Raw genomic sequence first — 13,520 nt, forward strand, 5'->3', positions numbered from 1 at the left:
CTACCCAGATTACCTCGTTCTTTCACCCCTCTAGTTCCTCTGCTCATACTGATAACTACTATCAAACTTGGGATCAATACTTCCACCTCCCTCCCTAAAATATCTCCTTGTCCTCAAGGTGTGGAGTGAAAAGCCAATGTTTTTGCTGAAAAGATTTCCTCCTAGGTGACAAACCATGAAACTTGGGAGGAAAAAATTCTTATAGTGTAGCTATGTTGACGTTGGTTCCATTGCTTAAAGAGTGCACTTTCTTCCTAAGGAGATATTTCCTGTTCTTGAGTCAGTTAATTTTTGACAATTCTCTGGCAAACAACAGCTTGATCACATATATCTTGATCGTAAACTTTCTTTTCCTCCAAGCATGTGCCAGCACTAGAAATGGGATTTACCTTATATAATCCATTTTAGCCTGTGCAGCTGTGACACCACGTCCATTGCTTCATCTACCTGATTCCTCTTGCATATCATAATATCAATCTCTGGGTCTCCAGTAGAACATTTGTTGTATATTAACATTGTTGAGCCAATATGATCTCCATATGCTCAATATATCTTCCACCGTAATCTGATGATGTGCTAATTATTTGCACTTGTGTAGGGTGTTATGATTACTCATGGTAACATCGTAGCCACTACAGCGGCTGTTATCACGGTGATTCCAAATCTGGGTACCAAGGATGTATATTTAGCCTATTTGCCCCTTGCACATGTTTTTGAAATGGCTGCAGAGGTAATATCTTCTTAACCTTATAGTTGTCTCAATAATTGATGTTGTTAACCCTAAGTTAAAGTGATTGTCCAGTCTGTTATGCTGGCTACCGGGATTGCAATTGGTTATGGCTCTCCTTTGACTCTCACAGACACATCTAATAAAATCAAGAAAGGAACCAAGGGAGATGTTAGTGTATTGAAGCCCACTCTTCTGACAGCTGTACCAGCTATTCTTGATCGTATTCGAGAAGGAGTTGTTTCAAAGGTTTGAACTAAACTCATTCTGGTAGATCTTTTGCTTGTAAATTTACAATTTTTTAAACAATTTACTCCTCCCTCTGTATTCTATTTGTCTTTACTGCACAAAATCCCCCTATTATTTTTTCTTTATTAGCAACTCCAAATGAATTTGATTTTCACATTTTTTTTTGTTCAATATAAAAGGCTAAACAACAATAGAAATTGATTTTGGCCACTGAACGATGAGATAGTGATTCGTTTGATGATTATTTAAGGCTAGTCAATATTTCGCACTCAGTTGTGATGTTATTTGTTTCTTTGTTAACATTTAATCATATTTCCCTTTTTTGATCATTTAAGGCTATAAACAACAACAGGAATTGAGTTTGACAAGATAATGGTGCGATTGGTGATTCTTATGCGAGTGAATATTTTGTACTTAGTGGTTATGTTATTTGGTTTCTTTGTTACAATTTAATAGTGCGAAAATCAAAGAGTTTTGGTAGGTTTTTCATAATAGAGGAGGAAATTGTACTAAAACTAAGTTTTTCAATAACTACACTTAATGTATGGTCTTCCTAATGATTTCTACCAACAACTTTTAGACCTCTGTCCATCATTTTTAATGTGAATATCTTCCTTTAGTTTATCTTTTATTTTCTGGTTTATATTGTTCTCACATAAGCAAACTATTAAACAAGTTTAAACTCTGTCCACAAACAACGTTGTTGATAATGTTATTTATCTTGACCGTCTCATCTGTCATCACTATTACACTGGCTTTGGCTCCTAACTAGAACTTCGCTGTTCAATATTCACCAATATATAATTATATAGCATTACAGTTTTACTATTAGTATTATAAGTAGAGGTTAGAATTCCTCTCGTATAACAAATCACATAAGAGTAATATATTCTCTCTCTCATTTGTTGAGTTATTCTTTAATCTATTATTTTTCTTGTTAATCATGGATTTTAACAGCTGTCAGTAATTGCATTAACTCTGATTTTCTCTATCCACCCATGGATATTCAATGATTTAAACTACTAGGTAAATAGTTATTATTCTTCCTTACTCTTCTTTATATTGTAATTTAGGTTGAGGAAAAGGGGGGAATTGTGAAAAATCTTTTCCAGATAGCATACAATCGCCGACTGGCTGCAGTTAAGGGAAGCTGGCTAGGGGCTTGGGGAATAGAGAAATTGGTGTGGGATACCATTGTCTTTAAAAAAATTCGCCTTTTACTAGGAGGCCGTATACGATTTATGCTTTGTGGTGGAGCCCCTTTATCCGGAGATTCACAGCACTTTATCAATATCTGCATAGGGTGATGATTCCTTTCTTTGTACTATATACTTCATTCAACTAGTCATCTTTATACATGTGCTTCCATGTGTGTTCTACCATACATCTGTACCTTTAGGGGAATGTGGTTCTATTTTAATCTCTACCTTATCATTGAACATGTTATAGTCAACATGCTTATACTTTTTTCTGATTTATACTTGTATTTGTCGAAACACTACAGAGCTCCTATTGGGCAAGGATATGGGTTGACCGAAACATTTGCTGGGGCTGCCTTCTCTGAGTGGGATGATGACAGTGTGGGGCGTGTTGGTCCACCTCTTCCTTGTGCTTACATTAAGGTATGCTATCTATCCTGTCAATGAGAATTTTAGTGTTGAACAACCGACTTCTATTTGTAAATGTTGCTTTCTATTATGGTAATGTTGATTAATTATTATAGTGTCTTGCTGCAATAGAACTTCCTGCTATTGACAGCAAAGAGCTTTAAATGGGGAAATTTTAATCTGTATTAATTTGGTTGTATAGCTAGTTTCTTGGGAAGAAGGAGGGTACAAGACTTCAGACAAACCAATGCCACGAGGAGAGGTTGTAGTTGGTGGATTCAGTGTTACTGGTGGTTACTTTAAGAATCAAGAGAAAACTAATGAAGTGTACAAGGTATGTTCAATCATGCACATATGCATGTCATTTTCTCAATATTTCCTGCTTTGGATCTCCTACTGTTGCTTAAACTGCATTTCACAAATTTTAACTTCTAATAGGTTGATGAAAATGGCTTACGCTGGTTTTATACTGGCGACATTGGGCAATTCCATCCAGATGGTTGTCTTGAAATCATAGATAGGAAGAAGGATATCGTCAAACTTCAACATGGAGAATATCTCTCTCTTGGAAAGGTGACTTAAGCTAATGCTATACCTTAATTCTTCTGGATTCCAAAATTAAGTGCTGATACAAGTTTTACAGTATTTTGCTGGGTTTTAAAATTATATTCCACTTTCACTCAATTGCAGGTTGAAGCAGTGCTATCTACTTGTAATTATGTGGACAGTGTCATGGTTCATGCAGATCCCTTTCATAATTACTGTGTTGCTCTTATTGTTCCATCACGCAAGTCTCTGGAGAATTGGGCTCAGCAAGCTGGTACTGAATACAAAGATTTTCCTGAACTGTGTAGCAAAACTGAAAGTACCAATGAAGTCCTGCAGGCCATTAACAAGGTGAGCTAATAATTGATGACTGCTTGTTTTGCTGCTATAGGGAGTTGTCTAGATTAGCTGATTATCCATTTAATAGAGTGAAACTAAGATAGTTTGAGTTGACCATATCTATGCCAGCTTGGTTAACTGCCACAGCTGCCAGTAACTAACATAAGAATATGATTCTCTAAACTACCGCTAGACTCGCGTGTTGCAGAAGCTATATGCTCTGCATATAAATACATGAACATACACTATAACTCATTGGTTCAATAAATTTCAGAATCCAGAACTCACTTTGTCTCTCTTTCTCAAAACCCAAAAATATCCGTTCATAAGTTATGAATTATTGCTTGTTAGTAGTAGTTCCAGACAACTGTTAGATAGATGAAGTCTGCATTTGCCATGTCTCTCTCTCTCTGTCATGTCTTCTTGTTCTTTTTCTTTATCTTTTTTAGCTCAAGCATAAAAGAAATGAAAAATAAATAAAATATTAACCATTTAAATGTTCATTCATGCCTAAGTTGCCATAGCTTCATGTTGAGTTGACAAACTATTCCAGTGGTGTCGCCGTGTTTGTATTGTTTTGGTTGGCCTGTTGCTGCTGTGACAAGGCTTATCTTCTATTTATCTTTTCATTGCGTAAATCACTAAATCCCTTTCATTTTGTTTATTTATATTTATTTTGCAGGTTGCAAAAGCTGGAAAGCTGCAGAAATCTGAAATCCCAGCAAAGATAAAGTTGCTTCCAGATCCATGGACACCAGAATCTGGATTAGTCACTGCTGCTCTCAAGATAAAGAGAGAACAGCTGAAAGCTAAATTCAAAGATGATCTGAAGAAGCTGTATGAATGAAGCATATAGCATTTTTTGGGCATCAGTATCTTACCACGTTTCTTGACTGTCTTTTCACTGTATGTGATATCCAACTGTTCTGGCTTTACAACCCATAACACCTGGCTTGCTTCGAAAAATGAGCAATTTATGAGCAAGCATTTCATTGAACGGTTCGGTTGTGATTCCGATGACATTTTGTTTGATGTTTAGGCTCTCCCTTGTTCGAGTGAATGGAGGAGGAGGAACTATTTTGTGACGCCTTATAAAGGCTCTTATTATGGTACTATACCATTATGTTCATGTCAATAAGAATTATGGACGGCACTGTAACGTATGACCTGCAAGGCTGCAACTAATTTAAAATATCCACAATTCCTTGCACAGATTTGGTGTTAAAATAACATGTCCATCATCACAACTTTCTTGGCATAAAAAAGAACAGTCAGCTCGGATTTAAAGATTCAGAGGAAAAGTTATTATTTCTTGGCCCTTTAAAGGGATATATATTTCACTTATTTGTTTGCTTGCTATGTCCTTCTGTAAAGTTTAACCATGTCATTCTTTAATTCATTGACACCAAAAAAATCTTTACCCAGAATTTGTATTTCAAAAAAGTATTTCTATCATATAGTCCTCCAAAAGAAGTATAGATTTTGACATAGGATTTTCAACATTTGATTTCAGACTATTTAACATTGAGAAATGTTAGGGGATTATTAGAATTTATTGTTTTTGTCATAATTTAGTTTTCAACTCAATTAATTCTAACAATATACTTTATCCTATACTTTCAAGGGTTTGGCTAATATGTGTTCCAAAGGTACATGATAAATTTATTAAGTAAAAAGTTTTTAATTTTTATTATTTAATAGATACAAAATAAATACATTGAAAACTTAAATTTTTTGTATTTTTAATAAAAATATACTCAATTTGAAATTTTAATATATGCTTTTAGAACGCAAGATAGATAAATTCTATTTTTAAATATTGATGGTTAACTGATGGCCAAAATGCCAAAATATAAATTTTAATAGTTTTTTAACATTTTTCTTTAACATCATAAAATGTTGAGTACAAAGTTTTTTTCTTGGCACATATATTGGAAATTAATCTATTTTTAACATTTATTTGTATAAAAAGCGATATCGTATAAAATTATCAATTATCTCACTAAATTTATCTTTATTTTAAGAATATATTACTTTTATGTACCAAGATAATAAGTCTAGCATTATTGAATTGCTATTGTTATTACTTTAAACGCAAGAAGAATCAATAATGTCCATTTAATCATTTCAAAATAGCCGCATAAAGAATTTTGATCTTAATATGATTCTTTTATGATGGATTTTTTACACATAAATATTTAAAGGGAAAAGTTCTACATCCATGTAAAAATTACATGGATGGTATCTATGTAACTTTCACTCCACGCCTCACACCCTCGCTTGTTTTACACGCGCCTCTTATAACCTAGATAACGAATCTTTATTTTGCGTTATCAACGTTTCTCAACGTAAACTTTTTCATAAAACGTAAACCTCTTTCGCGTTCTTCTTCATGTTATTCTTCAACCTAATTAAATTCGTTGTTCTCCTCTTTCGCGTTTTTCTTCTCTGCATTATGGATCTGGATTGATTCAACGCAATTATCTTCGTCGTTCATCTTCTTCTTCGTTTTCTTCTTCGATCTGCACTTTTGAATTGAAACAATGAATGAATCAACTTCAAATTAGTTAAATGAGTGCGATTTTGATGATTCTTCTCAAACGCATCAATTTGATGAGGTTTGGATTATTGAATTCTGAAACGAATTTAATAGAATGAAATTTCTAATTTTATTTGAAGTGAATTGAATGGACTGAGGTGATCTACATCTGAATTGAATTTAATTATATTGATAATATGTAACTGTGAGTAATTGTAAGTAACTCTGAGTAAATGTGAGTAACTTTTCGGTTCGGTTCGCAGATGGAGTCTAACAAAAATTAGACCAATATGTTCTGTTTTCTTCCCTAAGCACTATATAATTGTTTCACCGTAATTAAGATTTTGATTCACCATAACTAAGATTTCGGTTCACCATGAGTACTGTGTTCGGTTCATTCTGCATTATTCAAAACTCTTTTTTCTCACCTTCTACTGCTTCTTCACCAGAGAGAGAAGGAGGAAAAGACAAAAAAATACAGCAGCAACAACAACAAAAGAATGACGATAGGGTTTTAGGGTTTAGGGTTTATGGGTTCAGGGTTCAGTGTACAGGGGTTCAGTGTGTTTCAAACTTTCGGTTTGCCCCGTGTATTAATTTTGGTTCACCATGTCCATGGTTGAGGGTTTATGGTCTAGGATTTAGGGTTCAGGGTTCAGGGTTTTAGGGGTTTAGGGTTTACGGTAGGGTTTAGGATTTAGGGTTCAGAGTTTAGGGTTTAGGATTTAGGGTGTAGGATTTAGGGTTTATGGGTTCAGGGTTTAGTGTTCAGGGTTCTGGTTTTAGTGTTTAGGGTTTAGGGTTTAGGGTTCAGTGTTTAGGGGTTCATAATTTTTTGGTAAACTGGAGAGCAATTTGGATTACTCTTCTGAAACGAATCAAACTGACAAAGTTTGGATTATTCAATTTTGAATCGAATTGAATGGAATGCAATTGCTGATTTGAATTGAATTAAATGGACGAAGGTGTATTGAATTGAATCGAATTGAATTGATAATATGCAAATTGTAGGTAGAGTTATTTGAATTTGATTGTATATAATGGATTATGTTTCGTTCACTCAGTACTATACAATTGTATTATTTTCGGTTCATCATGAGTACTGTGTTCGCTTCACCATGAGTACTGTGTTCGGTTCATTCTGCAGAAAGCTGTTTGAATTTGATTTTATATAATGGATTGTGTTTCGTTCACTCAGTACTATACAATTGTATTGGTTTCGGTTCACCATGAGTACTGTGTTCGGTTTACCATGAGTACTGTGTTCGGTTCATTCTGCACTATTCAAAACTCTTCTTCCTCACCTTCTACTGCTTCTTCACTAGAGAGAAGGAGGAAAAGACAAAAAAATGCAGCAGCAACAACAACAAAAGAATGACGATAAGGAGAAAACACGTGAAGAAGAAGGAACGCGAAAAAGGAGAAGGAGGAACGCGAAGAAGAAGGCGAAGAAGAAGAAGACGCTCCGTGCGTAAACGAGCGTGAAAAGAAAAGAAGAAGAGAAGAAGCGTTGGGCGATTATTGGGCGCATGTATTTCACGTTTTATTTAATGGTATTGGGTATTTTTGGTGTTGAGGCAACTTGGTTACATGGTTATATGGATGTGTAGCATCCCCGATATTTAAAATACTGATAAATCTATCTATAAAAAATAAAATTATTATTGTACCGACAAAAAATAAATACAATATTAATTTTGTGATTCTAATAGAGTCGTCATCTAAATTTCATTTTTTATAGATACAATATTAATTTTATTTTTTTACATAAATTTATTAGTATTTTAGATATTTGTGAATAAAAAAATAATTTACCCTTCTTTTATAGAATAAAGTAGTACGAAATAATGTCCAATTTGTATAGAAGGCTAACAAATATATTCCTGTTGTAGAATAAATAAATAAATAAGGAAGAGGAAATAGATATAAAATAAAGAAACATAAATAGATAGCCTTAGTATTAATATTTACCAATATAATAATCTCACTATAGAAATAATTTATATATTTACTACTATTATATATATTAGGAACATATAAAGAAAGAGGAGAAAAATTTTGTATAAAGAGAGAGAAGTTTATTATTCATGTGTGTGTAACTCCTTTGCCTCGTTACATGTATTTATAGGCACACAAAGTTTATATTTCAAACTTCATTAAGTTTGCTTTATCCTAAAAATTTATTTCTTTCAACATAGGGAAAATGTGCCACTCATAAATGGGCATCCATCATCCTTATCCATCCTCGTCACAACACTCTCCCTTGGATGACCATTTAGGATTATGCCTCGTTAAAACCTTACAAAAGAAAAATCCAATGGGAAAAAAATTTTAGTGAAGGAAAAAGAGTACAAAATTCTTTGTGATGAGGACTGCCTCATTAAAAACCTTGTCAAGAAAAATCCAATGGAAAAAAACCTGACCAAGGAAAAAAGAGTACAGTCTCCCCCTCTTGTCGACATCATTTAATGTCTTGAAATCGGCGCATCCCAATTTCATATACCAATCTTTCAAAGGAGGATTTTGGGAGTGACTTTATAAATAAATCTGCTAGATTGTCACATGAGCGGATCTGTTGGATATCAATTGTCCCTTGATTTTGAAGATCATGAGTGAAGAAGAATTTGGGAGAAATATACTTTGTTCTATCACCTTTGATGTATCCGCCTTTAAGTTGAGCAATGCATGCTATATTATCTTCAAACAGGACAGTTAGAGCTATCTTATGATCAATACATGATATATTGGATCAAAATCTTGAGCCAAAAACACTCGCAACTTGCTTCATGTATCGCTAGTATTTCAGCATGATTAGAGGAGGTTACTACTATCGTCTGTTTTGTGGACCTCCATGATATAGCTGTACCACCATATGTGAACAGATATCCTATTTGAGATCTCCATTTATGTGGATCAGACAAGTACTCAGCATCTGCATAGCCAACTAATAATGACTTGGATCCATAGGGATAAAATAATCTCATATCAATCATTCCATGAAGATATCGAAAGATTTGTTTGATTCCACTTCAATGTCTTCTGGTTGGAGAGGAACTATACCTTGCTAGTAAGTTCACAACAAATGATATAGTGGGTCGTGTGTTATTAGCAAGATACATTAGCGCTCTAATGGCACTAAGATATGATACTTCATGACCAAGGATATCTTCATACTCTTCTTTAGGAAGGAATTGATCCTTTTCCACATCCAAAGATCTTACAATCATTGGGGGTACTTAATGGATGTGACTTATCCATATAAAATCTCTTAAAGATCTTTTCTGTGTATGTTGTTTGATGAATAAAGATCCCATTTTTTATATGCTCGATCTACAGGCCGAGACAAAATTTATTCCTTCCAAGATCTTTCATCTCAAACTCTTCTTTTAGAATTTTTATAATTGTTGGAATCTTTTCAGGAGTCCCAATGATATTTAAATTATCAACGTACACAGCAATTATAATGAATCTAGATGCAGTTTTCTTTATGAAAACACACGGGTAGATATCATCATTCTTGAATCCGTTTTTGGCCAGATACTCAGTAAGACGATTATACCACATTCGTCCAGATTGTTTCAGACCATATAAAGATCTTTGCAATTTGACTGAGTATAATCCATGCAAATATTCATTAGATGGTTTAGATATCTTCAGTCCTTCAGGGACTTTCATATAGATATCACGATCTAATGATTCGTATAAGTACATCCATTAAATGCATATGTAGTTTATGATATGCGGATAAACTGACCAAATAACGCAATATTATCGCATCCACTACATGGGAATACGTTTCTTCATAATCTATACCGGGCTTTTGTGAAAAACCTTGTGCCACAAGTCAGACTTTATAGCACACAACTTTATTTTTCTCATTTCGTTTTTTCACAAATACCCATTTGTATCCAACAGGTTTTACATCTTCTAGTGTACGGACTACAGGTCCAAAGACTTCACGTTTTGCAAGTGAGTCTAATTCAGCCTTCATAGCTTCTTTCCATTCTAGCCAATCATTTCTTTGTCGACATTCTTCGACTGATCTTAGCTCAAGATCCTTATTTTCATGCATGATATTTAATGCCACATTATATGCAAATATTTCATTGACAATTGTCTTATTTCGGTCCCATTTCTCTCCTGTAAAGACATAATTTATCGAGATCTCGTTATTTTCCCAATTTTCAGGTACCTGAACGTCTTTGTCATGGCCGAAAACAAACCATGACTGGCGCTCGGGAAAATAATCCTTAAGCAAGCCTAACCGACTCAAATATAAGTTGAATAAAAAAATTTTTCAAATATCTTAAATAAATTTACAGTTTCTAAAATGAATAATTACATATTAAAAAAATAAATAAATAAAATAAATATGGATGAATCCTGCCTGTGACATATGGAACACATGACGTCTAAGAACTCAACAAAGAACAGATACCCATTGCAGATCATTACTCTTGGATCGAAAGGCTCACATAATCAAATATTTAATCCTGAAAAATATTTTTAGAAAATAGGGTGAGTTTTGCAACTCAGTGACTAGACAATACATCTATAATCGACATGAGACCATATAAACATCATTATTAAAGTAATTTTTAATTAGAAAATAATAGTTGATAATAATAGGTGAATCAACAAGGGAGTTCTCATACAGAAATCAAATCAAAAGTCCACACATGGGCGGCTCCACCTCTATGGGTAGCCTTTTCCTCTTGTGTGTCCTAACAGAATAACAGATCTAACGTGTGGCCTACACGTTAGGCTAGCAACACCCCTGCTAGCTGGAGTCTGAGTTAGATGCATCTAAGTTAACGTCATAACCGCCGTTAACTACGGTTTTCTAATACGAGCCTCCCAAACCAATTCAAAACATATAGTTTCAAATACAATAAATCTTTAATCTCTCAAATATATAAGGTATCGAATCAAATTAATCAGATAATACCTTCATATCAGAAATCTTTTCAAATCATATTTTCTCACTCATCAAAAACATATTTCATAATTTCAAAGTGTGTGCCAACAAATACTTTAATATTTCAAAAGTATATATTCGAATAAAAATTAATATTCTAAAATAATATAAAACTTTATCAAACATATATATAGTCTCATGTAAAATTTCTAAAGTATGAATTTCATAAAAATAATTATTCAGCTATAATAAATCAATTATTCTAATCAAATCAAAGTTCTTCAATAATAGTTCTATAAATATAATTAAAAACTCATAATAGCATAAACCAAAAACTTAACGGTTATAAATGTAAAGCCTACTCACAGCATGGTCCTAACGGACCAAAGAGACCAAACCCGGAGTGTCGAATTAAAGGGTACAAAACTGTGCAGAATTTGGACCGGGGTAGCGACATGATGGAGCTGGCGATAGTTTTGAGAATCTAAAACAGGCAAAACTAAAATCGAATTAAAACAAGGACAAGATATATTAAATGTTGGCATAATAGGACATGAAAGCTAGAGCAGAATCAAGGGAAAATGGCATAATAGGACATGAAAGCTAGAGCAGAATCAAGGAAGAAGGCTGGACCGGGATAATGATAGGAGCAGTTCAGCTCTAGCAACACCAACAACTCCGGCGGCAAGGACGATGGCTTGGCTTAGGTACATCCGAACGGTGACAGGAACAGCGCAGCAGCGGATGGTCCTTCCTCCTTGGCGTTTCTCTCTCTCCGGGAACTCCTCTCTCTTCGAAGCTCCAAATCTGCAACTACGACAACGGCGGCAAGGCTGGCTTTGACGGCTGCGGCTAGGCATTTATTGGCGGTAGAGGCACGGCTGCCATGGCAGCAGCAGTTCCATCATTGACGGTTTCCTCCAATCATGTAACTCCAATGACAATAGCGACTTTAAAACCAGCAATAACATTATCAATAATCATAGCTATAGGGGCTGAAATGAAATAAAACAAGAATAGGGTAACAAATGAAATAGCAGCAGAGCAAGAATGAAAACAGAGCAAATTAGAGGAAGGGATCTAGACCATATCAGAGGTACTTCGACGGCATCCCTTTTTTTTTAACTGCAACGGTGATCATGGCAGCAGCAGTGGCGGCTGAACAGCCCTCTGCCTCTCAGCACAAGCCTCACACGACTCCTTTCCTTGTTCTCATGGCCCCTCTCTCCTTTTGCACACGTAACAGATGATGGCAGCTATAGTAGCAGTGACGGAACACAACAGCAGTGATAGTTCTAACAGAGACTGGTCCCTCAGTGATGGTTGAACGCGACGGCTCTTCTCCGACGCGGGCTCTCTCCTTCTCGCGACAACGCCGGTGACGACTACCCACGGACGGCGACTGGGCAGCGCGATTCCTTCCTCCATCGCGGTCCTCTCTCTCGCCTCAGTTCTGATCCGTGATGAAGACGACTTCTCGGATAGCAGCCTTGGCCTCCCCTCATCCCGGCGACGGCGATGCGACAACCCTGAGCAGTGCGGCGGCAGCGAGCTGCGGGGTTTCCCCCTCCCGTCAGAAATCTCTGTTCTTCGTGTGTGTGTGGCTGGTGGCTGGGTAAAGGGTTTTAAGGTCAGGGTTTCCCAATTAGGAAACTAGGGTTTCTGATTTGGAAAAAGAGAAGTAAGGGTATTTTAGGAATTTTACAGTCTTCTGGCGTTAAAACTATATTAGAATTTTGGACAACTGCAGGTGTCTCTACTATGTCTTTTCCAACAGTAATCATATTTACCTCTTTTATTTTTCGAGGATTTTTGTCTTTGGAACCGACAGGCCAGCCACGCTTCTGGCGTGTATTGCTTCGGTGGTAATTTGTCCAACTCGGACATCAATTTGAATTGGGGTATTTTTTGCTGGTATATAAGACTTGGTTATCCTCTTTGTATCAGAAAATGCATCCGGCAATTTATTTGCTATTCTTTGCAAATGTATAATCTTTTGAACTTCTAGTTCACATTGCCTTGATCGAAGATCTAAATGCATCAACAATGATTGGTGCACGAATTGTGAATCACACTTTTCACAACGCGTACCACTAACCAGCAAGTGCACTGGGTCGTCCAAGTAATACCTCACGTGAGTAAGGGTCGAATCCCACGGAGATTGTTGGTTTGAAGCAATCTATGGTTATCTTGTAAATCTTAGTCAGGAAGTCAATTATTACAAAGTTTTGATCTAAAATGTCATGAGATACAAAAATAAGTCTTTAAAAGTTGTTTAAATACTAAATTAGTAGCCTAGGGTTACAAAATATGAGTGGACTATGATGGATGATGCAGAGGTCCACTTCTGGGGCCCACTTGGTGTGTGCTGGGGCTGAGATTTAAGTGAGTCATGTGCAGAGGCCATTTGTGGAGTTGAACGCCAGTTTTTATGCCAGTTTGGGCGTTCAACTCCAGTTTTTTATCCTTTTCTGGCGCTGGACGCCATAATTGGACAGAGAACTGGCGTTGAACGCCAGTTTACGTCGTCTATCCTTGTGCAAAGTATAGACTATTATATATTGCTGGAAAGCCCTGGATGTCCACTTTCCAATT

At 35.6% G+C, this 13,520-nt stretch overlaps 1 protein-coding gene and 1 long non-coding RNA gene across 2 annotated transcripts in view; one reads left to right on the top strand and one right to left on the bottom strand.

Annotated features, from left to right (window-relative positions):
* Window positions 1-4,680, top strand: part of LOC107617825 (long chain acyl-CoA synthetase 8) — an 8,768-nt gene extending 4,088 nt beyond the window's left edge. Inside the window, exons 5-12 of the mRNA XM_016319697.2 lie at window positions 599-730; window positions 803-976; window positions 2,050-2,279; window positions 2,481-2,598; window positions 2,786-2,917; window positions 3,022-3,156; window positions 3,274-3,480; window positions 4,151-4,680. Of these exons, the coding sequence (XP_016175183.1) occupies window positions 599-730; window positions 803-976; window positions 2,050-2,279; window positions 2,481-2,598; window positions 2,786-2,917; window positions 3,022-3,156; window positions 3,274-3,480; window positions 4,151-4,315 (1,293 nt within the window). The 3' untranslated portion in view covers window positions 4,316-4,680. The remainder of the gene's footprint in view (window positions 1-598; window positions 731-802; window positions 977-2,049; window positions 2,280-2,480; window positions 2,599-2,785; window positions 2,918-3,021; window positions 3,157-3,273; window positions 3,481-4,150) is intronic.
* LOC110267081 overlaps window positions 12,260-13,520 on the bottom strand; it is a 12,383-nt gene continuing 11,122 nt past the window's right edge. Inside the window, exon 3 of the long non-coding RNA XR_002354412.1 lies at window positions 12,260-12,401. This is a non-coding gene — a long non-coding RNA (uncharacterized LOC110267081). The remainder of the gene's footprint in view (window positions 12,402-13,520) is intronic.

The sequence above is a fragment of the Arachis ipaensis genome, chromosome B09, assembly GCF_000816755.2.
Source record: "Arachis ipaensis cultivar K30076 chromosome B09, Araip1.1, whole genome shotgun sequence".
Taxonomy (NCBI): Eukaryota; Viridiplantae; Streptophyta; class Magnoliopsida; order Fabales; family Fabaceae; genus Arachis; species Arachis ipaensis.